Source organism: Erinaceus europaeus, chromosome 2, assembly GCF_950295315.1.
Source record: "Erinaceus europaeus chromosome 2, mEriEur2.1, whole genome shotgun sequence".
NCBI classification, from domain to species: domain Eukaryota; kingdom Metazoa; phylum Chordata; class Mammalia; order Eulipotyphla; family Erinaceidae; genus Erinaceus; species Erinaceus europaeus.
In genome coordinates, this window is record NC_080163.1 from 78,545,502 (window position 1) to 78,572,152 (window position 26,651).

Consider the following 26,651-nt stretch of genomic DNA (forward strand, 5'->3'; position numbering starts at 1 on the left):
ATGCATAAAAATACAAATACAAGGCATAGTAGTAACTATTAAAGAAAATATAGTTGAGTTTATGTGGAAAAGTCAGCAAGCATTTTAATTTATTTGATGCTTCAAAGAACTGTTTCATTGCATATGAGATAGTAAAATCATTGACCAAACTGAAAAGTAAAAGACAGAGAATAAGCCTATCTTGGCCTATAATTACACTTTTTTTTGAGATTTAGGACTTATAGAAAATAGTACATTTGATTAAGAACAGGAACCAGGAAAGTAATCCCACCCATGTATAGACCACATGTGTTTATTGTTAAACTACTATGTACATCTTAAAATACTTTCTAATGAAGCTATAAAAAGCTTATAGGAGTCATCTCAAGGAGTAAGGAGAATGGAAAGCCAGCACATGATATACCCCCTAACCTTAAATAGCAGATCAGAACTTGAGATAATCCCTAGAAAGTTTTAAGAAAAGTTTCAGGCTAAACCAAAATGGGGCAGTTAACACTAAGTAATAACATGCTTGGAGCTCATATGGAACAAATTAACAGAAGAGGTAAAGCCAGCTAAAACATGAATAGCCATATGAATATTTTAGGAAAATTAATGAGTTTAGAGCTCAAATAGAGTGTGAGGGAAGAAATTATTGTTGGGGCCTTTCTTAAATTTTTGGCATGCATGCCAAAGAGTAAAAAAAAAAGTCTTTGTATTTCTCTGGGTTCTCATACAATATGGGTCTGATTGACACTGTTCTTCTGGGAGTGGTGCTTGTCTTTTAGAAAAAAAAAGTTGTGTCTCTGTGGTGTTTATACATGTATATCTGTAAAACCAAGGTCCAATTAAAATAAAACAATTAGAAAATTTTTGGAATGCTTACTGTTGATTTTCTTTTCCTGTTTCTTGTTACTAAATGATATTAAAGATGACTATACAGTAAATCATACAACCTATTTTCAGTGACTATAGCATCTGAATAGAAATGTTCTTATCTGACCAGTCCCCCAGAGTCTGCTTTCCCCAGCCTGCACTTCCTGTGATGGCCTGAAAGTGCACTTAGAGAAGAAATATAGTTACTCTGGGTTCACGACATATGCTAATTTCATTTTCCCTTCCTTTTAATACCTTCATGTATTAAGAAGTTAAGAGTCTCAAGGAAAAAACGAAAGGCAGCAAATGCTTAGGAGTAACAAAAACATTGCTAAGTTAAAACATCTGGTCTTCATCATTGTGAGCCTGATGTCAGGACAGAGCCCAGATGTTAGTTATTGTAACCATCTAATGTTTGGGTGAGTGTGGTCTTCCCTTTAATTGGCAAGATCCTCTTTGTAAAAATCCTTGAAAATTTAACATCTTAGGGATATAAGTAGCCCACCAAAAATTTAGGAGCACAGCTTTGGGATTACAAAAACACACCAACTTTCTAGGTGTACTTATCTTCTTGGAATGTTGTGGTCACCTACCTGGAAAATAAAACTCCACCCCTCCCCTGGGAGAAAAAAATTAAGAAAACTTGGAAAAAATAGCAAGAAGGAGAACAGTGATTTTCTTCTTTTCTTTCTTTCTTTCTTTCTTTTTTTTTTTTTGGTCATTATCCAGCCAACTTTTTTAGAGAGAAAGGGAAAGATACCACAGCATGAAAGCTTCCTTCAGTGCAATAGAGGCCAAGATTTGAACCTGAGTTGTACATAACAAAGCAGGTATACTGTCCAGCTGAACTATTTTGCCATCTGGGAAACTGTGACTAGCAAAGTCAGAAGTAGCTTATTTTGAGCTTTAAAAAGATGTGCACCCACACCTATGGACATCTAATCTTTGATAAGGAGGCCCAAAGTATTAAATGGAGAAAGGAAGCTTTCTTCAATAAGTGGTGCTGGGAAAACTGGGTTGAAACACACAGAAAAATGAAACTGAACCACTTTATCTCACCAGAAACCAAAATCAACTCCAAATGGATCAAGGGCCTGGATGTTAGACCAGAAACAATCAAATACTTAGAGGAAAACATTGGTGGAACACTTTCTAACCTAAACCTCAAGGACATCTTTGATGATAAAAACCCAATTGCAAGGTAGACTAAAACAGAAACAAATCAATGGGACTACATCAAATTGAAAACCTTCTGCATGGCCAAAAAACTATCACACAAAGAGACCCCTCACAGAATGAGAGAAGGTCTTCACATGCCATTCATCAGACAAGAGACTAATAACCAAAATATACAAAGAGCTCAGCAAACTTAGCAACAAAAAAGCAAATGACCCCATCCAAAAATGGGCAGAGGATATAAACAGAACATCCACTACAAAAGAGATCAAAAAGGCTAACAAACACATGAAAAATTGCTCCAGGTCTCTGATTGTTAGAGAAATGCAAATAAAGACAACATTGAGATACCACCTCACCCCTGTGAGAATGGCATACATCAAAAGGACAGTAGCAACAAATGCTGGAGAGGCTGTGGGGACAAAGGAACCCTTCTGCACTGCTGGTGGGAATGTAACTTGATCCAACCTCTGTGGAGAGCAGTCTGGAGAACTCTCACAAGGCTAGATATGGACCTTCCATATGACCTAGTAATTTCTCTCCTGGGGATATACCCCAAGGACTCCATAACATCAAACCAAAAAGATATGTGTACACCTAAATTCATAGCAGCACAGTTCATAATAGCTAAAACCTGGAAGCAACCCAGGTGCCCAACAACAGATGAGTGGTTGAGAAAGCTGTGGTATATGTACACAATGGGATACTATACAACTATTAAGAACAATGAACCCACCTTCTCTGACCCATCTTGGATGGAGCTAGAAGGAATTATGTTAAGTGAGCTAAGTCAGAAAGACAAAGATGAGTATGGGATGATACCACTCATCAACAGAAGTTGAGAAAGAAAAATAGAAAAGGAAACTCAAAGCAGGATTTGACTGAATTTGGATTAGGACACCAAAGTAAACATTTCTAAGGTGGAGGGTGAGGGTGGATGTTCAGCTTCACTGGTGCGGGGGGTGGGGGTGGGGTGGGATGGGACACAGTCTTTTGGTGGTGGGAATGGTGTTCATGTACACACCTATTAATCTGTAGTCATATAAACCACTATTTAATTAATATGAGAGGAGAATAATTGATTGAATGTCTCAGACTTTTTAATTCACAGACCATAGGCTGAGTCTTTGATATGTTGACTCTCAAAAGCTTAGACCAAGCAGAACAGAAGCAACTGGTGGCACTGCTATATACAAATAATGTCAAAGGACATAAATTATGGTGATGTTTATGATACAGCAAATCCTAACAAAGGAATTTTTCAAAGTTAACTCAATTGCCAAATAATGTGATTATAGCAATAACTATCTATTGCTTTCTTAAACCCTAAGACAGCAGGAAGCTCCTGCTTCTTCTATAAAGCCTATATTTCTCCAGTCCTTGAACCCCAAGAGTGGTGCTCACTTTCCTGCATGCTTCTCTCAATTCATACCAAATGATATTGCACCTGCTGATCCCAACCTAATCAATGCAACAAGTGCCACCTTGGTATACTTCATTTCAGACTGTGTCCAGAGAGGTCAGGCATGGAATCTCAAGCCTTCAGCCTCATTACTCAGGTTAGAACTTTCCTTTCATAGGTTTCTCTAATTCCATTCCAGGTGGTTCACTTTCTAACAAAGTTCCAAAACCTAGTTATAGATATAAAACCTATTTTCAGTGAGTATAGCATCTGAATAGAAATGTTCTTATCTGAGCAGTCCCCACAGCCTGCTTTCCCCAGCCTTCTTTTCCCCAGTATGTTCACATATATCCACAAATTAGGGAAAAATATATACCTGAAAGCAAAAGTACACAATAGTCTGCAGTGAGTCAGTATGAAGTTCATAATGAAATAAGTGTTTACTTAGACTAAGATACCCTCCTCACCTACTTCCTATTATACTTCCCTCACTCACTCCAAAGCTAACCTTATCAAAGTAAAAACTGCAAAAGCTGAATAAGGGCAAGAGATTGGCATACTTTAACAATGACTCTTTAGTCACTATCAGGCCACCCCATCAGCTGGGGCCCTATTTGGGGAGTCCTGAGATTCCCAAACAGACATGTTGGGCCTAGACCTCGAATAAGTCCTTCTCTCATTGTTACTGGTAATGTCTATCAGGAACAGCAAAACAGACCCCTTTGTGGGTCCCCATAGGACCTTAGACTCAATTTGGATAAAAAATGGTTGAGAATGTTTCATCCTCTGAAGGGAGGATGGACAACATACTTCATGTGACAACTGAGAAAGATGGGTCCTGATACTGGGGCAGCTTGGAACATTCCTACTCATGAACACAGAATGTGAGCTCAGATCTAGAGGGATATAGAGGTCACATTGGCTCCTAAGCTGAATATGGGCTCTAGATCACATCAAGTCGATGGGGATGACAGTCAACAATATTTATACCCCTTTCACATATTTAGGAGCTACTTTCTTCCCTGATCCAGCTTTCTGGTCCTTTTTCCTAGCTATGCCATCATCTCCCCGGATAGTAACTTGGATCCACATGCATGTCAGATTACAAGCTCAGGAAAAACAAACAAATAAACAAAACCTAGTATAGCCACAGATCCTTTAAAATATGAGTAAAATATGCCTACTAGCTATTTGTAAAATGGAGACTCCCAACTCTTCATCTGCACTACTCCAGCCTTTATGTTCATGATTAGTCAACAACTTGTTTGGCTTTGTATGTTAACTCTCTTTTCAGCCACCAGGTTCTAAATACTAGCATGATGTCAACCATACTTCCCTTGACAGACAACCCCACCAATGTGTCCTGGAGCTCTGATTCCCCAGAACCCTGCCCCACTAGGGAACGATAGAGGCATGCTGGGAGTATGTATCGACCAGAAAAGGCCCATGTTCAGCGGGGAAGCAATTGCGGAAGCCAGACCTTCCACCTTCTGCATCCCACAATGACCTTGTGTCCATACTCCCAGAGGGTTAAAGAATAGGAAAGCTATGGAGGTTCCTGGAAGATGGCGGACTGAGAAGCTGCTAGTGGCTTGAGCTCTGACCACATCTTCTGGAAACGGTAGGATTTTCTGCCTTTAGTAGGCCAGTCAATAAGGGATCCTAGCGGTAACACCAAGGAGGTGACTATAACTTAATTTGGGTTAAGAAATAGAGTAGAAAAAAAGGGAAAATAAATTTTTTCCTTTTAATTATTAAGCACACCTCCTCCCCCTTCTGCCCCCCCCATAACCAGTCCCTGGCGATGAGCTCCTAGCAGGCTCCCCTGCTGAGCTTCTTTCTTTACCAAGATTCCTGTTCCACCAGGGAATATCATTCATTCTAAGTCTATACCCTTCTGAAACCTCTGGCCTTTTTTCTTTCTAAGTAGCCAACTGCCCCACCTCACCCCGCATAGCTAATTAAATAATTAAAAATAAATAAATAAATAAAACTCTTTCCTTTCACTGTTCTTTTATGACTGTTGTTTTTCTTATCTTTTTCATTTTTCTCTTTATTTTTTTTTCTTTTTCTCATTCTTGTCATCTTTTCTTCCTTAATCCTACAGCTTCCAAAGCCACAGGCCCCATCCCCCACACCACCAAACAGTGTGCTTTTTTGAATTCACTGATACACATTTGGGAAATATTTTGGGGAAGAATTCTGACTCAGTGTGGACTCTCACTGCAAGTGTCTCTGCTCAACTTCCCTTCCTCCTTTAACCACCCCTAGAATATACAGTGGATAGTAGATTTGCATAACTGTTTATTTCAGCTATCCTTGTCTAGTCCTGAGGTTTTTTTTTTTCTCATTCTTAACAGTCAGCTGCCTCTGATCATGAGGTTTGAGGTAATCTGGGACAGGGTTTTTTTTTTTTACCCTGCTCTATTTTATTATTAATATTATAAAAAGGCATATATCTTCCCCCCCCCTTTAGGCTGATCAGAATTAACTCTTAGGGTATCTTTCATTGCTAGGATAGTGGGCATATTATCTATTGTGGGAGGAACTTGTCTCCTTACTCCTACCTCCTCTACAGACTCTCCCCTCCCTCCTCCTCCTAGCTAATTAAAAAAAGTAAATTAAATTAAAAATAAAGTAATAAAAAAAAAACCTTTCCTTTCACTGCTCTTTAATTACAGCTCTTTTTCTTATATTTTCCATTTTCTCTCACTTGTCTCTTTTTTCTTTTTCTTTTTTTTTTATCTTGTCATATCTTCCTTCCTTCTTCTTTGCCTTTCTGAATTTGTGAATTATTTTGGGGAAGAAATCTGACTCAGAGTGGATTCTCTATGTGTGTATCTCTGCTCTACTTCCCTTTCCCCTCTTGTTACTCGTAGAATATACAGTGGATAGTAGATTGGCATAACTGTCTATTCTTGCTATCCCTTCTTTCTATTCTTTCTTATTCACTTGGATTTGGTTACTATTTTTTCACGGACTGGAGAAATTGTTTGGCTAACTGGTAGTGATTAAATTGCTTCAGTACTTGCTTCAGTTGCTACTGTAATTCCTGAGGTTGGTGAGTGCAATTGTCATAAAGGTATTTAGTACAGTGTTGCTTGTACTCAAGACACAACAGCTGAGGAACAATAGAGCATAAAAAAAGAAACACATAAATCAAGAAAATGGGTATATCAAAAACAAATAAAACTGCTACTCCAATGAATGAAGACAAGAGCCCAGAAGAAACTACAAATCAGCCAGAAGTAACCATAGGTAAGAAAAGTATGCAAGCAATAATAAACTTATTAATCACAGAAATGAAAACAACATTGGAAGAAAGGAATGGCAGTATTAGGGAAACAACAGTTGAGACCCCCAAGGAAAATACTGATTATCTTGAGGCAATTAGAGAACTGAAAGCTGAAATAGCTGTAATGAAGAAAGAAGCTGAGGCAAGGGAAACCAGACTAACAGAAGCAGAAAACAAAATTAGTCAGACAGAGGATGAGTTAGAGAAAACGAAGAAAGAGGTGAAAGAGCTTAAAAAGTGATTGAGAGACACTGAAAACAACAACAGAGACATATGGGATGATATCAAAAGAAGTAACATTCGTATAATTGGCCTGCCAGAGGAAGAAAGAGAGGAAGGGGAAGCAAACATTCTAGAGGAAATAATAGAAGAAACTTCCTAGACCTGAATAACAGAAAGGACATCAAGATTCAAGAGGCCCAGAGTGTACCAAACAGAATCAACCCAGACCTGAAGACACCAAGACACATCATAGTCACAATGAGAAGAAGTAAGGATAAAGAAGGGATCTTAACGGCTGCAAGAGGGAAACAAAAAGTCACATACAAGGGAAAACCCATAAGATTATCTGCAGACTTCTCCACTCAAACTCTAAAAGCCAGAAGAGAATGGCAAGATATCTACCGAGCCCTGAATGAAAAAGGGTTTCAACCAAGGATAATATATACTGCTAGACTTTTATTCAAACTAGATGGAGGGATCAAAACGTTATTAGACAAACAACAGTTAAAGGAAGCAACCATCACCAAACCGGCCCTGAAAGAGGTTCTAAAAGATCTCTTATAAACAAGAACATCACTACAATACTGGCAATATATCAGAGCAAACAAAAAAAAAATTTTTTTTGAATAATGGCACTACAATACATTAAATACATAATATCAATAAATGTCAATGGCTTAAATTCATCCATCAAAAGACACAGAGTTGGGGGATGGATCAGAAAACAATCCAACCTTATGCTGCCTGCAAGAATCCCATCTGTCACAACAAGATAAACACAGACTTAAAGTGAAAGGATGGAAAATTATCATACAGGCTAACGGACCACAAAAAAGGGCAGGAACAGCCATTCTCATCTCAGACACGATAGATTTTAAATTAAATAAAGTAATAAAAGATAGGCAAGGACATTACATAATGATTAGAAGACGAATCAGTCAAGAAGACTTAACAATCATTAACATCTATGCACCCAATGAGGGACCATCTAAATACGTCAAGCACTTACTGAAAGAATTTCAAAAGTACATCAATAGTAATACAATAGTAGTGGGAGACTTCAATACCCCACTCTCACACTTAGACAGATCAACAAAGCAGAGAACCAATAAAGATACAAGAGAATTGAATGAAGAGATTGACAGACTAGACCTCTTGGACATTTTCAGACTCCTCCACCCCAAAAAACTGGAATACATCTTCTTTTCAAATCCACATAACACATACTCAAGGATAGAGCACATGTTAGGCCACAAAGACAGCATCAATAAATTCAAGAGCATTGAAATCATCCCAAGTATCTTCTCAGACCACAGTGGAGTAAAACTAACATTTAACAACAAACAGACAATTATTAAAAGTCACAGAATTTGGAAACTAAACAACATACTCCTTAAGAACCACTGGTTCAGAGAGTCACTCAAGCAGGAAATTCAAATGTTCCTGGAACAAATGAAAATGAAGACACAACCTATCAAAATATTTGGGACACAGCTAAAACAGTACTGAGAGGGAAACTTATAGCCATACAATCACATATTAAACACCAAGAAGAAGCTCAAATGAACGACCTTACTGCACACCTCAAGGACTTAGAGGAAGAGGAACAAAGGAACCCTAAAGCAACCAGAAGGACAGACATCACTAAAGTTAGAGCAGAAATAAACAACATCGAAAATAAGAGAACCATACAAAAGATCAATGAAGCCAAATGTTGGTTCTTTGAAAGATTAAAGAAAATTGACAAACTTCTTGCCAGACTCACCAAACAAAAAAAAAGAGAGAAGACTCAAATTAATAGAATTGTAAACAATGGAGGAGATATCACAACTGACACCACAGAAATCCAGAGAATCCTGCGAAGCTTCTATAAAGAACTATACTCCACCAAGCTAGAGAATCTGGAAGAAATGGAACAATTCCTAGAAGCATATGCCCTCCCAAAATTGAACCAAGAAGAACTACAAAATATAAATGCACCAATCACAGACAAAGAAATTGAAACCCTTATTAAGAATCTCCCCAACAACAAAAGTCCTGGACCAGATGGCTTCACAAACGAATTCTACAAAACTTTCAGGAAACAGTTAGTACTTATACTTCTTAAGCTTTTCCATAAGATTGAAGAAACAGGAATACTCCCTTCCACCTTCTATGAAGCCAACATCACCCTGATACCAAAAGCTGATAGGGACAGAACAAAAAAGGAAAACTACAGACCAATATCTCTGATGAACACAGATGCCAAAATATTAAACAAGATCTTGGCCAACGGGATACAGCAACATATCAAAAAGATTGTTCATCATGACCAAGTGAGATTCATCCCAGGAATGCAAGGCTGGTTCAACATCCATAAGTCAATCAATGTCATTCACCACATCAATAAAAGCAAAGCCAAAAACCACATGATTATCTCAATAGATGCAGAGAAAGCCTTTGACAAAATCCAACACCCATTCATGCTCAAAACTCTACAAAAAATGGGAATAGATGGGAAATTCCTCAAGATAGTGGAGTTTATATATAGCAAACCTACAGCCAACATCATACTCAATGGACAGAAGCTGAAAGCATTCCCCCTCAGATCGGGGACTAGAGAGGGCTGTCCAATGTCACCGTTACTCTTCAACATAGTATTGGAAGTTCTTGCCATAGCAATCAGGCAAGAGAAAGAAATCAAAGGGATACAGATTGGAAGGGAAGAAGTCAAGCTCTCACTATTTGCAGATGATATGATAGTATACATAGAAAAACCTAAAGAATCCAGCAGAAAACTACTGGAAGTTATTAAGCAATATAGGAAGCTGTCAGGCTACAAAATCAATGTACAAAAATCAGTGGCATTTCTTTATGCAAACACTAAATCTGAAGAAGAAGACATCAAGAGATCACTCCCATTTACTGTTTCAGCAATATCAATCAAATACCTAGAACAAAGTTGACTAAAGAAGTGAAAGACTCGTATGCTGAAAACTATGAGTCGCTAATCAAGGAAATAGAAACTGATACCAAGAAATGGAAAGATATTCCATGCTCATGGATTGGAAGAATAAATATCATCAAAATGAATATTCTCCCCAGAGCCATATACAAATAATGCAATACCCATCAAAGTTCCACCAAGCTTCTTTAAGAGAATAGAACAAACACTACAATCATTTATCTGGAACCTGAAAACACCTAGAATTGCCAAAACCATCTTGAGGAAAAGAAACAGAAATGGAGGCATCACACTCCCAGACCTTAAACTATATTATAAAGCCATCATCATCAAAACAGCTTGGTACTGGAACAAAAATAGGCACACAGACCAGTGGAACAGAATTGAAAGCCCAGAAATAAATCCCCACACCTATGGACATCTAATCTTTGATAAGGGGGCCCAAAGGATTAAATGGAAGGAGGAGGCTGTCTTCAATAAATGGTGCTGGGAAAACTGGGTTGTAACATACAGAAGAATGAAATTGAACCACTTTATCTCACCAGAAACAAAAATCAACTCCAAATGGATCAAAGACCTAGATGACAGACCAAAAACAATCAAATACTTAGAGGAAAACATTGGTAAAACACTTTCCCACCTACACCTCAAGGACATCTTTGATGAATCAAACCCAATTGCAAGGAAGACTAAAGCAGAAACAAACCAATGGGACTACATCAAATTGAAAAGCTTCTGCACATCCAAAGAAACTATTAAACAAACAGAGAGACCCCTCACAGAATGGGAGAAGATCCTCACATGCCAGACATCAGACAAGAAACTAATCACCAAAATATATAAAGAGCTCAGCAAACTTAGCACCAAAAAAGCAAATGACCCTATGCAAAAATGGACAGAGGATATGAACAAAACATTCACTACAGAGGAGATCCAAAAGGCTAACAAACATATGAAAAACTGTTCTAGGTCACTAATTGTCAGAGAAATGCAAATTAAGACAACACTAAGATACCACCTCACTCCTGTAAGAATGGCATACATCAAAAAGGACAGCAGCAACAAATGCTGGAGAGGTTGTGGGGACAGAGGAACCCTTTTACATTGCTGGTGGGAATGTAAATTGGTACAGCCTCTGTGGAGAGCAGTCTGGAAAACTCTCACAAGGCTAGACATGGACCTTCCATATGACCCAGTAATTCCTCTCCTGGGGTTATACCCCAAGGACTCCATAACACCCAACCAAAAAGAGGTGTGTACTCTTATGTTCATAGCAGCACAATTCATAATAGCTAAAACCTGGAAGCAACCCAGGTGCCCAACAACAGATGAGTGGCTGAGAAAGCTGTGGTATATATACACAATGGAATACTATGCAACTATCAAGAACAATGAACCCACCTTCTCTGACCCATCTTGGACAGAGCTAGAAGGAATTATGTTAAGTGAGCTAAGTTAGAAAGATAAAGATGAGTATGGGATGATCCCACTCATCAACAGAAGTTGCGTAAGAAGATCTGAAAGGGAAACTAAAAGCAGGACCTGACCAAATTGTAAGTAGGGCATCAAAGTAAAAACCCTGTGTTGAGGGGTAGACATGCAGCTTCCTGGGCCAGTGGTGGGTGGGAGTGGGTGGGAGGGATGGGTCAAAGTCTTTTGGTGGTGGGAATGGTGTTTATGTACACTCCTAGTAAAATGTAGTCATATAAATCACTAGTTAATTAATATGAGAGGGGGAAAATTAATTGTATGTCTCGAAGTTTTTCAAAAGACAAACTGAATCTTTTCAATATTTAGGCTGTGTAATAGATATGCAGACTCTCTCAAAGCCTAGACCAAGTAGATCAGAAGCAACCAATAGCACAGCTATATACAAGATACTGGGTACTGTATAGCAAACCCTAACAAAAGCACTTTTCAAAGTTAACCCAATTACCAAATAATGTGATGATAACATTAACTATTGATTGTCTTTTTGAACCCTAAGACAGCAGGAACCTCATATCTCCACTATAGAGCCTCTACTTCCCCCAGTCTTGAAACGCTTGGATAGGGCCCACTTTCCTGTATGCCTCTCCCAATCCATATAAAATAATATTGCATCTGCTGATCTCAACCTAACCAACACAACGATTGCCACCTCAACATGCTTCACTTCAGACTGTGTCCAGAGACTTCATGTGTGGAATGACAACCCTTCAGCTTCATTACTAGGGTGAGACCTTTCCTTTCATAGTATACTCTAATTTCATCTCAGGTGGTTCACTTTCTAACAAAGTCCCAAAACCTAGATATACACCAGTTTCTGTGAGAGAGAGCATATGTTCAAAAGTATCCATAAACTACTGCAAAATATATACCTGAAAGTAGAAGTACAGTAGAGTTTGCAGTGAGTACCCCCTAACACTTCCTCTCCACTATTGCAAGCTTTGGGTCCATGACTGCTCAACAATTTGTTTGGCTTCGCATGTTAACTCTCTTTTCAGTCACCAGGTTCCAGATGTCATCAGGATGCCGGCCAGGCTTCCCTGGACTGAAGACCCCCCCAATGTGTTCTGGAGCTCAGCTTCCCCAGAGACCCACCCTACTAGGGAAAGAGAGAGGCAGACTGGGAATATGGACCGACCAGTCAACGCCCATGTTCAGTGGGGAAGCAATTACAGAAGCCAGACCTTCTACCTTCTGCAACTCTCACTGACCCTGGGTCCATGCTCCCAGAGGGATAGAGAATGGGAAAGCTATCAGGGGAGGGGTTGGGATATGGAGATTGGGTGGTGGGAATTGTGTGGAATTTTACCCCTCCTACTCTATGGTTTTGTTAATTCTTTTTAAATAAAAAATTTAAAAAAATTAAAAAAAAAGCCATCAGGGGAGGGGATGAGATATGGAGTTCTGGTGGTGGGAATTGTGTTCAGTTGTACCCCTCTTATGCTATGTTTTTGTCACTGTTTCCTTTTTATAAATAAAATAAAATAAAAAAGATGTGCAGACAGAGCAGAAGAGTATGAACTATATCTTATATTTCAACTTTTTATCATGATATCATAATGATGTGTGACTGATGTCTTATACCATTGTATAGTTAATAAAGCCATCTGACATTCTTTGGAATGATGATTAAGATAAAATGGAACAAAATTTGATTAGTTATTTCCTAACTCATCAACACCTCCAATTGTCATGTATCTTTGGAGAAAATATCACTGACTAGAGAAAGACAGATTAAAGTAGAGTAAAAGAAAACAAATATATACCCTGGGAATGGGAAAAGGAATATGGACTTCTGAGTATGGGATGATCCCACTCATCAACAGAAGTTGAGTAAGAAGATCTGAAAGGGAAACTAAAAGCAGGACCTGATCAAATTGTAAGTAGGGCACCAAAGTAAAAACCCAGTGGTGAGGGGTAGACATGTAGCTTCCTGGGCCAGTGGGGGGTGGGAGTGGGCGGGAGGGATGGGTCACAGTCCTTTGGTGGTGGGAATGGTGTTTATGTACACTCCTAGCAAAATGTAGACATATAAATCAGTAGTTAATTAATATGAGAGGGGGAAATCAATTGTATGTCTCAAAGTTTCTCAAAAGACAAACTGAATCTTTTTAATATATAGGCTACATATTTGATATGCGGACTCTCTCAAAAGCCTAGACCAAGTAGATTAGAAGCTTCCAATAGCACAGCTATATACAAGATACTGGGTACTGTACAGCAAACCATAACAAAGGGACTTTTCAAAGTTAACCCAATTAACAAATAATGTGATAATAATATTAACTATTGATTGTCTTTTTGAACCCTAAGACAGCAGGAACCTCACATCTTCACTATAGAGCCCCTACTTCCCCCAGTCCTGGCACCCTTGGATAGGGCCCACTTTCCCGTATGCATCTCCCAATCCAAACCAAATAATATTGCATCCGCCGATCACAACCTAACCAAAGCAACGATTGCCATCTCAACATGCTTCACCTCAGACTGTATCCAGAGACTTCACGTGTGGAATGACAACCCTTCAGCTTCATTACTCGGGTGAGACCTTTCCTTTAATAGTACACTCTAATTTCATCTCAGGTAGTTCACTTTCTAACAAAGTCCCATAACCTAGATATACACCAGTTTCTGTGAGAGAGAGCTTATGTGCACACGTATCCATAAACTACTGCAAAATATATACCTGAAAGCAGGATTACACTAGAGTTTGCAGTGAGTACCTCCCTAACACTTCCTCTCCACTATTCCAAGCTTGGGATCCATGATTGCTCAACAAATTGTTTGGCTTCATATGTTAACTCTCTTTTCAATCACCAGGTTCCAGATGCCACCAGGATGCTGGCTAGGCTTCCCTGGATTGAAGACCCCACCAATGTGTCCTGGAGCTCAGCTTCCCCAGAGACACACCCTACTAGGGAAAGAGAGAGGCAGACTGGGGGTATGGACCGACCAGTCAATACCCATGTTCAGCGGGGAAGCAATTACAGAAGCCAGACCTTCTACCTTCTGCAACCCTCAACGACCCTGGGTCCATGCTCCCAGAGGGATAGAGAATGGGAAAGCTACCATGGGAGGGGGTGGGTTATGGGGATTGGGTGGTGGGAATTGTGTGGAGTTGTACCCCTCCTACCTTATGCTTTTGTTCACTAATCCTTTCTTAAATAAAAAATTAAAAAAAAAAGGAATATGGACTTCTCCCTTATAAGTAAAAGCTCTAAGTAGAATATACACTCTATTTTATTGCTGGAGTTATGGAATGACTAAAAGTCATACAGGCTTAGTTAATTAATTAATTAATTGCTTCCAGGGTTATCACTGGGACTCGGTGGGTGCCGGCACTATAAATCCACTGCTCCTAGCACCCCTTTTTTTTTTCTGTTTTACTTGATAGGACAGAGAGAAATTGAAAGAGGAGAAGGTGAGAAAGTGGGAAAGAGAAAGAATAGAAACCTGCAGACCTGCTTCACAGCTTGTGATGCTCCCCCCTTGGGGTGGTGGTGGTAGTGGTGGTCCTGGGCTGAAACCCAGATGCTTGTGCTTAGTACTCTGTGCGCTTAACTGCGTGCATCCCTGCCTGGGCCTCCCATACTGTCTTTATTTAGACATCATTTAACAAACACAAAATAGGAAGAGTATTAATGAGCAAGTACACAGTTATAAGGACAGACAAAATTTATTCTATTATTTTTTAATATCTTAAAATGTTTTATTTATTTATTAGATAGAGACATGAAGAAAGGGGAGAAAGATGTAGAAAGGGAGAAAGAGAAGTATCTGAAGTACCATTTCACCACTTGTGAATCATCAGGGACTCAGACCTGGGACCTCACATAGTGCATATTGTAACATGGTGCTCTGCTGTCAACATCACCACCCTTCCCCATGAATGCTATTGCTGCTCTCCTCGTTCCTTCATTTTTATGATGCTGGAAATCATACTTAACTGTAGGGTCTTGGATGAGTTATATAACTTATTGCCCAATGTCTGTTTTGCCTATTATGGAATTGGTAATGTCATAGATATATCACAATATTTTTGTGGGCACTAATAATAGATAATGAAAAGCCTACAGAAGTATCTAAATGTATGAAAATTCAAAACAAATAGGATTAATTATACTAAAAGTAGATATGAATTCAATTTCTTTGTATCTGGAGATACAGTGCTTTAATATTATTTGAACATGTCAACAAATGAAAGAAAAAAGGGCAAATAAACAGATTTGTGGATGAAAACAATAGACTTTTACTCTACTGAAGTGAGTTTACTCTTGACTTCCTGAACTGGCTATAGTATTGTTTCACTGTTACTATAACCATGTTCATTCTCCTCTCCTCTCCCTTCCCCTCCCCTCCCCTCCTCCTCCCTCTCCTCTCCCATCCACTCCCATCCTCTCCCATCCTCTCCTCTCCTCTCCTCTCCTCTCCTCTCCTCTCCTCTCCTCTCCTCTCCTCTCCTCTCCTCTCCTCTCCTCTCTCCAATCCCCTCCCCTGCCTTCCCCTCCCTTGCCTTCCCCTCCCCTCCCTTCCCCTCCCCTCCCTTCCCCTCCCCTCCCTTCCTCTCCTCTTCTCTCCTCTCCTCTTCTTTCCTCTCCTCTCCTCTCCCTTCCTCTCCTCTCCCCTCCAATCCCCTCCCCTGCCTTCCCCTCCCCTCCCTTCCCCTCCCCTGCCTTCCCCTCCCTCTCCCTTACCACTACCTTACCACTCCTCTCTCCCCTCCCCTCCCTCTCTCTCCCCTCCCTCTCTCTCCCCTTCTTCCCATCCCCTTCCCCTCCCCTCCCACTGCCCCTCCCTCCCCTTCCCCTCCCCTCCCCTCCCACTCACCTCTCCTCCCTTTTTCCTCCCCTCCTTCTCCCTTTCCTTCCTCTCTTTGTATCTTATATACTCCACCCCCCCATCACTGGGACTGCTGGGCCTTAGTCCCTTCATGATCCCACCATGGTTTCCTGACAATCAGTTGTTTTTTGTTTTGGTAGAAGGTGAGATATCGAGAGAAAGAGAAGGAGGCAGAGAGAAAGAGGGATACCTACAGCACTAATCACTTTTCATGAAGTTTCTCTCCTTGCAGGTAGGGATGAGGGCTTGAACCTGTGTCCTTGCACATGATAACTAATATGTGTGATCTAATGGATGTGCCAACACTTGACTTTTACCTCATCTAATTTAATCCTGCATTTAGTAACCCAGTTTCAGTTCCAGTCATGTTCCCATTCCAAACAACTCCAAGTATATTTCTTTTACATACAAGTAGTACTCAATATTTGTTAACTGAAAGACTGCATTTTTGTTGTTTAATGTAGCTGCCTTGAGAGTATGGCTGGAGTCCTATAACTTTTTGTTATACCATGCAGTGCAATAGGCACTTAAGTACACAGCATTTTTTGGGTTGCAAGGATACTTATAGGTAATGTAATTTAACCCTGAAATGAAGGACTAGGAGATGAGAATTTTATTTTAATTAAATTCATTATTATTATTATTACTGTTTACTGCTCTCAGAGTTTTGCTAGGGCTCAGTGCCTACACAATGAATGCAGCACTCTGGGTAGTCATTTTTTCTTTTTTTTTAAAAAAAAATTCCTTCCATGTGGTAGGACAGAGAGGAATTGAGTGGGGTGAGGGAGACATTGAGGGGAGAGAAAGAGAAACACGAGCAGCACTGCTTCACAAAATTGTTTTCTCGACATGTCTGTGTCTCTGAAAATGCAAGAAGGAAGTAATCAAAAGTTAACTTGAAATAAAATATATGTAAGATTTCTCCAAAGCTGTCCAATGGCCTAGATTAACAATAAAGTAATTATGTAAACAGCAAGTTTCAATGGATGCATATTGCTTGAGTGTAGCCACGATCTCAATTTAAGTCACTCAGAAAAATCACATGTGTAAGGGTGGAAGCAACACAACATTCCAATACCTGAAGATAAATAAATAACCTAAGCATCGTACCAAAACCCAAAGATCTGTCATCTGCTCCTCCTTCATATTTTGCTTTAGTGGCTGACAAATTACAAATCCTGTACTTCATAAAGAAAACTGCATCTTTACGCTCTCTCAAAGTAATAGATCAAGACAACACAGAGAAGAAAAGAAATGTTGTGAACTTTTTTTTTTAAACCAAAAGATGCTATGGAAAACGTGCTGATAAAGAGTTTAGACTTTTGCGCTAGTTTTTGAAAATGATTATACACGTATACCCATTTGTTTGTAATAAGTGCTTCTTGAGTTTTACTTTAGTCTTGCAAAATTATAAGAACATCGATTTTGAATTCAGGAGAATTGAGTTCACATCTACATTTAACCTCAGACGGTTATGTCATTTTTTGACTTGCTGCTTATCATTTTTGAGCTTGAGTATTCTTAGTTGTTAGTGGGGAAAATGATATCTGTTTTTAGTGGTTGCTTCAACACTCACAGAGGCTGACTATTTTGTGTTAATTGCAAGAATATTACAGGCTCTCACTGAAGGTTTCTCTCTTGTTATTTCATTTTCTGTTTATCTAACACTGTCACTTTTCTTAATGATAGGAGCTAGTCTAAAGCTAACCTTCTAGTCTTCAGAATATTCGGTTTCTTTAAAAAATATATTTTATTTGCTTTATCTTTAATGAGAGAGAAACTGTATCAGTGCTCAGCTCTTGCTTATGGTGGTGTGGGGGATTGAACTTGGGCTTTAGAGTCTTAGCCATAAAAGTCTTTGCATAACCAGCATACTGTCTTTTAAAATTGCTTAATTAACTAATTAATTTATTTTTGCCATAAAATCTTTGCATAACCAGCATACTGTCTTTTAAAATTGCTTAATTAACTAATTAATTTATTTTTGCCACCAAGGTTACTGCTGGAGCTCTGTGCTGACACCACTCCCAGTGACCATTTTTTTCTTCCTTCCTTCTCCTTTCCTATATATATATATATATATATATATATATATACACATACACATACACATACACATACACATATACATATTATATCATAGGACAGAGAGAAACTGAGAGGGAAGGGGGAGATAGAGAGGGGAGAGAAGGAATGATACCTGAAGACCTGCTACACCACTTGTGAATATGTACCCTGTGCAGGTGGTACATATCCAAGACTTTGCACATAGTAATGTGTGCCCTCAACTGGGTGTGCTATAACCTACCACTTTAGATAGCTGAATACATAAAATTAGAATTCAAAGGTAAAGACAGGGCAAGTAAATATAGATACACAAATGAGTAGGTAGCTAGGCTGATAAATAATAGGCAGACTGATTAGGTGGGTAGAAAGGTAGATTGACAAATAGAGATAAAGGATAAAGATCCAACTTAGCTAGATGGACACTTAGCTATATGGACACTTAGCTAGACGGAATATAACTTTCATGTGACTTACACAATAGTTACAGCTTTAGAAATTATCAGCAAAGAAACAAGAATATAATGAGGAAATAATTTTTTAATGAGGAAATAATTTTATGAAAAATATATGTGAGGTACAAGGAAAAGATTATTATTCAAACAACTTCGGGTAATTTGATTCAGAAAGAAAGCTAGGTAGATCTTTATTCTCAAATTTCTTGATATCTACTCATTATATTTTTATTATATTTTGTCTTTACTGGGATTTCATATCTTTGGGTTGACTTTTTCAAAAAGTCAGACAGATGCAAAGGGACAGAGACAGAGAGAAGGAAAGACACCACAGCACTGAAGTTCTGTCCAATGAGAAGGGTTTGAATCTAGGTCACATGCACGGCAAAGCAGTGTGCTATCGGGTGAGCTACTTTGCTGGCCTGATACCTACTTTTAAATCTAAATTCAAATTAACTTATGATGTTTTAGTATTTAATACTCACATATGCATCCTGAATTTGACAACACATGTGTACATTTTGGTGGTGGCCTGACCTTTATCTAGAGGGAGAGTACAACAAATAAACATACATATGTTGTTGGGAAACTCATGACATATTTTTGATGTTTTTATGCAAAATTACATCATGACTTTTCCAAAAACCCAACAGATTACAACTGATTGGTAGGAGAATGTTATGTGTGTGTGGGGGGGGGGCAAGTGTTTAGGTAGGTCCACTGGGTCGTGGAGAATGTGATTTTAACAGAGTGAGTCAGAATTACATTTCAGTAGAGGTAAAAATCTTAGCAGAGACTTGAATGAAGCAAGGAAGAGAGTCCTGTGGCTACCTGGGAAAATAATATTTTGGGATGAAGGAAAAGCTATTACTGAGGATCAGTAAAGAAGCTAAAATATATAGATTGGAACAAACTTGGGGAAGAACATTAGAAGGTTAAGTAGAAGAGGTAGGCAGGCCCCCATGCTAGGTAAGGACTTAATGGCTATAGAAAAAATTTTATTATAAATATAAGAAAAAGGTATCAAAGGGATTTTAGTTGAAAAATGGCAGGACATCATTTATACTTTAAAAACATTGCTTGTTGCCTTGTTTGAAATAAATTATAGGAGGGAATGGAGCAATAGTGGAGGTAGGAAGGTCAATTAAGAGGTGATCTTATGAATACAGTTTAAAGGTGGTACTGACTTGACTCAGTGTGGTGGCAGTGAGGGTGTAGAAAAGTGGTGGTATTTATGAAATATTCAGATAGAGCTGATATGATTTTATGATGAAAGGATTGTGGTTATCAAAGGAGAGGAGTCAGATAATTGTCATGAACTGAGATTTTGAAAGACACAAGTTTTGAGGATAAATGAAGGAACTCAATTTTGGATATTTTAAAATGATTTCAAGCAAGTGATTTTTCCTTTCCAGATGTGTTTCTTCATTTATAAAACAATGACAACAACAAAATTTACTTCATAGCTTTATTAAAGTATTAAATAATAGTGCAGGAATTCTCAGATCAGATCTTAGCATTCAAAGTTATGCATCAAATGAAAAAAAAAAGCTATGTGTCAGGCAAAAATATACATATCAAACTCTCATATAATACCTTTTTAATGAGTCTCTTTAAAACTCCAACAGCATATTTATTTATCTATTTTATTTAATAGGACTGAGAGAAACTGAGAGATGAGGGGAGCTCATGAAGGGCTGCCATGTAGGTGGGGATCCGGGCCTTGAACCAGGGTGGCCTTGTACATGTGTGTTCAATGAGGTGTGCCACCACCCAACATTTTTTATAAATTTTAATAAAAATGTTTAATAACTCTTGATGCAATTTCTTCCATTGATCCCTCTCTCTCTTTTGGGTATTTGTGCTCATATAATGGGAAAGAGGGTTCACTATGAATGTCAACTATGACATGAGTAATAACAGTAATATTTTTGTCGGTGGTTGTTACTGAAAAAGTAAATTAAGCCATAGAAGTGATGGTGATAGTAGTTCAAGTATAGTTATAGTATGACTATATATATTTCCCCCAGGATTATTGCTGGTGCTCGGTGTCTATACTATGAATCCATTGCTTCTAGCAGCCAGTTTTTCTATTTATTTTTTTCTTTTAGATAGGACAGAGAAATTAAGAGAGTAGGAAAGCTAGAAAGCAAGACACTTGCAGACCAGCTTCACTGCTAGTGAAGCAAATGGATTCTTGCATGGGTTCTTGAGCTTCATACTATGTATGCTTAATATGGTGTGCCACGACCCAGCCCCCTCACTAAAATTATAAATGTACAAAACCAATAATTAATAGTGATTTAGGTTACTGAACTATGTAGTAAGTAAGACTACATACAACGTTTGTATAAAACTAACTAGATATACAATTCAGAAATGAAGAATTCAGGGACTAGGTCCCTGGATGACGGGGTGGCTTGGTAGTGACCAAAAGGGTGATCATTAAAAGTGTGTCGGTCTCTTGCCCATATCCAGCTTAATTTTTTTTAAAGTAGCAACTTATTGACTGATAGATGGGCTCCTTTGTGTTTAAACATTTAATAATAATCTTATTAGTTAATTAACAATCTATCTAAAATATTTTTGTAGGAAATATATTTTGGGGGAGCAAAGATACTAATTGCTAATGTTACTTGAACTGTTGCAAATCAGAAGCTAACACATTTTGAAAACAGCAACTTAACCCACAGAAGGCACTGGGATCAAATATCCCAGAGACTATGGCATGGTCCATTAGCTGTGGCAACATTGCCTTCATTTTACAAAAGCAATTAGTACATACTTCAATCTTCAAAGTGAGCAAAGATCATCTACTCTTAAAAAGTTATCAAAAGCACTTGACTTTTGACCTTTAGAATTCTATAGCTACAAGGTATAGTTATTCCTTCTGTAGTAAAAAAGTCATCAAAGGTAGTTTTCCTAGTTTAAAAACAGGGAAATTAAATATTAGTTACTGTGATTTTCAAAACATATTTTTGTTTAGAGACAAATGGAAAATTCCAGTGACCGCCTTTAATTAATCCTTTACAACGTTTTGTTAGAATCTGAAGAAAAATATGGAACAAGGAAAAGAAAGCATTCACACACAAGAACAAACTATGCATTTTGCACTTCTTTTTTTTGAAAAATATTTTTTAATATTTATTTTCCCTTTTGTTGCCCTTTTTTATTGTTGTTTTAGTTATTGTTGTAGTTATTGATGTCGTCATTGTTGGGTAGGACGGAGAGAAATGGAGATAGGAGGGAAAGACAGAGAGGGGGAGAGAAAGAAATCTGCAGACCTGCTTCACCACCTGTGAAGCGACTACCCTGCCGGTGGGGACCCGGGGTGGGTGGGGGGTGGGGGGTATCGAACCGGGACTTTTAAGCCAGCCCTTGAGCTTTGCACCACGTGCGCTTAACCCACTGCATTACCGCCCATCTCCCCATTTTACACTTCTTAAACTCATTACCTCACTTTAAATACAAAGTAGATGAAGAATAAAGAGCAGACACTCATAAAAGAAGCTTGAGAGTCAGTGTATATGAGAGTTGCTGAGAAGGATTAATGAGGACTGAAGATCACAAAGGTTCACTTGGGGGTACTTTCTGCAGCAAAGTGGGAGTCATGCTCAGGGTCACAGAAATAAAAACATTTTTTTGTGAACTGACTTCACAAGTATGGGGACCTGGAATGTGTGTGGTGGTGGTTGAAAAGGTGGGAGCAGGGTTTTGATCCATTTGTCATAGTCTTCATCTGAGACGGCAGCATAAGCAAGTAAGCTATGGTATACATCTCAGCTAATGCCCTTCCCAGATTTCGCTTTCTTTTTGTCCCTTTCTTTCTTTTTCTTTCCCTTCCTTCCTTCCTTCCTTCCTTCCTTCCTTCCTTCCTTCCTTCCTTCCTTCCTTCCTTCCTCCTTTTTAAATGGTAATATTTATCCTTCCTCTCCCTTTCTTAGTTTATGAACATTTGGCCTGGCTGAAGTGCCAGCTAATCCTTCGGGTACATGCAGAGTGGAGGGCCAAAGACTGTTGTTGTTGTCTTAAATGGTGCAAAGAACATTTATAATAGTTTTTCCAGGCTTTCTAATAATTTTTTCTGGAGTTTATTCTTCACATGACTAGAAAACTATTCAGATTATAAGACATCAATTTATACAAATGATCACTGAAGAAATTAAAAAAAAACTTTATCTTCTCTTCATATGCTACCAAAACAATAACAGCAGCAAAAAAAAAAAAAGAAGAAAAAGAGACAGAAACATAATACTGTGCATAAACTGTGTGCATAAATTAGTTAAGACCATATATTCATCAATTTATATATTCTAAATATAATTTTTCTAGTTCCAGTCTCCTAGTATTGATATGTATGCTATTTGCATACAAAAGCCACACATAAAACACACACTTAGGGTTGCCTAGTCACCTGTTTACATTCTCCAACTAGAGTTTGTAGCTATGGGAAAATTTTATTGGGTGTGGTTTGTAACTCCCTAGACGAGAGGACCTTAGCTTCTTCCTACGACTTTGTGGCATAATATTCTGCCGTTGTGGATTTTGGTTCTTAAATAAACATTCTATGTTGTTTTGATGCAAACAATATTTCTCAAAATATGAATACCAACCAGTGTGAAATAAAAGCTGAGAAGGTCTGTTATCAGATTCACCCCCACACTGCTGGGGATTTGGGCTTATCACCTTTATTCTTCTTTCCTTGGTTTCTCATCTTATTTGTCCATCCATGAGTTAGTGACACATGAGTCAACATGCATGTGCTAATTTTATTTGGCTGGAATTCATGAAATGAGATTCTAGCATCTTGTAATAGCACAAAAGAAAGATGTTTCTTATGCTGTCTGAAGTGAAGCTACATGCTCAAACTTGTCTTCATCAGTAAAAAATTATAGTCAAAAGACATCTTATCAGAGTTTTAAGATAATATGGTTAGTGGCATTCTTTTCAACCTGAGATGGGTCTCAATTTAAAAGGTTTTTCTTTAAATATTACATAGTGTGAAAGTAGATTTTAAAAGATCTAACTCATCTAGTTTAATTATTTATTTTTTTTATTGGCCAAATGTTTATGTTGGTGAGAAACCAGTAACACTGTCTAGACCTTTGGGATATAGTAATCAAGCATGAATGGAAAATATCCAAAGGTCACACTTCAATCTGGACCTACAACATCCTGCTTTTCACAGTCAGATTAGAGATGATAGATTTTGATAAAATGAACTACAGTGAATGCTGCTGAGTCAGTCATTTAAGACTTGTCTGCAAAAATTTAAATATGTCACACAAAAAAAGTCTACAAGATAGTCTAGACATCGTTGAATGAACTTCCTCCAACCCCCATGTCCAGTCAACACCTATATGCCACACTGTGACTTTTACCTCAATAGCTTATAAATCTAGACTTGTATTATTATCATTTATTATGAAAAGAGATTCCTTGAATCATGTGTGTGTGTGTGCCTGCGTGCGCGTGTGTGCGCGTGCGTGCGCGTGCGTGCGCTACGGAGCTAGCAAGCACCTGTATGTATGTAACTGCACATGCAACTGTTTGGATGTGTTTAGACTAATAATAAATCTTCTAAAGAGACAGGATACTGTGAGATACTGTGTCAGGATGTTCAGAGATCATCATGGAGGGCTTCAACAGCAATACAAGAGGCTCCTTTTATTTTCTGGCTGTAGTTTAATTACTTTCATCGTCTAGGAACAGTTTATTTGCTTTTATTATTAGTGATCTTTTTTTTTTACTTAAATAATTTATGGATCAGAGAGTCCTATTCTAGGAAATAAAAAATCTAGTGGCTCAGGAGGTGCTGCAGTAAATAGCGGATTGGTTTCAAAACATGAGGTCCCAAGTAGGATCCCCAGCAGTTCTTGTACCAGAATGATACCCTCCCTCCCTCCCTTCCTTCTTCCCTTCCTTCCTTCCTCCCTTCCTTTCTCTCTCCAACTATTCTAAAAAGTAAACAAATAATCTTAAAAAAATAAAAATCAGGGAGTCGGGTGGTAGTGCAGCGGGTTAAGAGCACAAGGTGCGAAACGCAAGGAGCAGCATAAGGATTCTGGTTCAAGCCCCCGGCACCCCACCTGCAGAGGAGTTTCTTCAAAAGCAACTCTCTATCTTCCCCATCTCTCTCCATTTCTCTCTGTCCTATCTAACAACGAGGACATCAATAACAACAACAATAATAACTACAACAACAATAAAAAACAAGGGCAACAAAAGGGAAAATAAATAAAATTAAAAAATATATTTATCATAAGAGTTCAGTACTAAAGTATTTTTTATGGTCAAATAGCAAGTAGTCAAGCAGTATCTTGGAAAATCTCAAAAAATGATACTTTTTCTTCTACTACCTGACTACCATTATCAAGTATTTATGAATTACATTGAATATAAGGTGTAGGCTGGGAGTCGGGCTGTAGCGCAGTGGGTTAAGCGCAGGTGGCGCAAAGCATAAGGACTGGCATAAGGATCCCGGTTCGAACCCCAGCTCCCCACCTGCAGGGGAGTCGCTTCACAGGCGGTGAAGCAGGTCTGCAGGTGTCTATCTTTCTCTCCTCCTTTCTGTCTTTCCCTCCTCTCTCCATTTCTCTCTGTCCTATCCAACAACGACAACAACAATAATAACTACAACAATAAAAAAAAAACAACAAGGGCAACAAAAGGGAATAAATAAATAAAATAAATATTAAAAAATAAATTAATTAATTTAAAAAATACAAAAAAAAAGGTGTAGGCTAATAGCTGTCTTACAAAAGGCAAATCATATTTCTTCCCTGGACATACTAGTGCAAAAGCACAATGGAATATTTTGTTTTTATTTTTATTTTATTCAGTGAAGACAGCAATCAAGTGAATCAGTCTGATTACAGCAGTGTGAGAACTTCTTCAAACGTTGAGGAATATCCAGGTAACTGGCTGAACATACTAAAGTTACTATGAAAATCCCATTTTTCTAATTTTTTTTTCACACCAGAACACTGCTCAGCTCTGGTTATGGTGGTGCGGGGGACTGAACTTGGAGATTTGAAGTCCCCTACATGTAAGTATTTTTGCATAGCCTTTTTTCTATTTCCTCTATCCAATGAAAGAAACCCCAATGTGAAACACCTATATTTACTGCCATGCAACTTTCCTGGTGTGCACACTCTCTAACATACTCATAGACATCCCAGCTCATAACAATCTCAGGATGGTTCTTCTTTGCAAAGATTACAATATTTTCATATCCATGGGCAAAATAATGAAAAAAGTGATAGATACATATTAAAATAAATGGTTTAATCAAGGAAAAATTTCACATGGAGGGTTTCCTTACTGTCTGAAAGAAAAACACTTCTCTTTGGTTTAATTTGGTAGATTATTTTTGTGGAGTAATGTTCTATAATATTTCAGTTAAATAAGTTAGTTGTGATAGTGTTTCCAGATTAAAAAAATATAACTTCCAAATAGGAACTGTCTGCTTTTGTACTTGAGGGAAAAACCTGTATAAATAATGTCACTGGGATACAAATGAGTATGACTCTGATGAAGTACAGTAAAATAAATAAGTATAAAATAATACAGAGAACATTACTTATTTATTTTTTCCCTTTTGTTGCCCTTTTTTATTGTTCTTATTAATGTCGTTGCTAGATAGGACAGAGAAATAGAGAGAGGAGGGGCAGATGGGGAGAGAAAGACAGACACCTGCAGACCTGCTTCACTGCCTGTGAAGGGACCCCCCTGCAGGTGGGGAGTCGGGGGCTTGAACCGGGATCCTTAAGCTGGTCCTTGCACTTTGTGCCACATGCACTTATCCCACTGTGCTACCGCCCGACTCCCTAGATAATATTTTTATAATGTATTTACATCAGTGATAAATTCATGCTGCACAAAAGAGGATGTGGTGTGGGAGTGAGATAG

At 38.3% G+C, this 26,651-nt stretch overlaps 1 protein-coding gene across 8 annotated transcripts in view; it reads right to left on the reverse strand.

Moving 5' to 3' along the window:
* DLC1 (DLC1 Rho GTPase activating protein) overlaps positions 1-26,651 on the reverse strand; it is a 438,486-nt gene that overhangs the window by 181,598 nt on the left and 230,237 nt on the right. Inside the window, exon 6 of one of the 8 annotated variants that reach the window (XM_060183277.1) lies at positions 25,156-26,230. The exons of the other annotated variants lie outside the window; for them this stretch is intronic. Coding sequence (XP_060039260.1) covers positions 26,151-26,230 — 80 coding nt within the window. The 3' untranslated portion in view covers positions 25,156-26,150. Of the gene's footprint in view, positions 1-25,155; positions 26,231-26,651 lie in introns of those variants that run through there. 8 annotated transcript variants of the gene reach the window in all.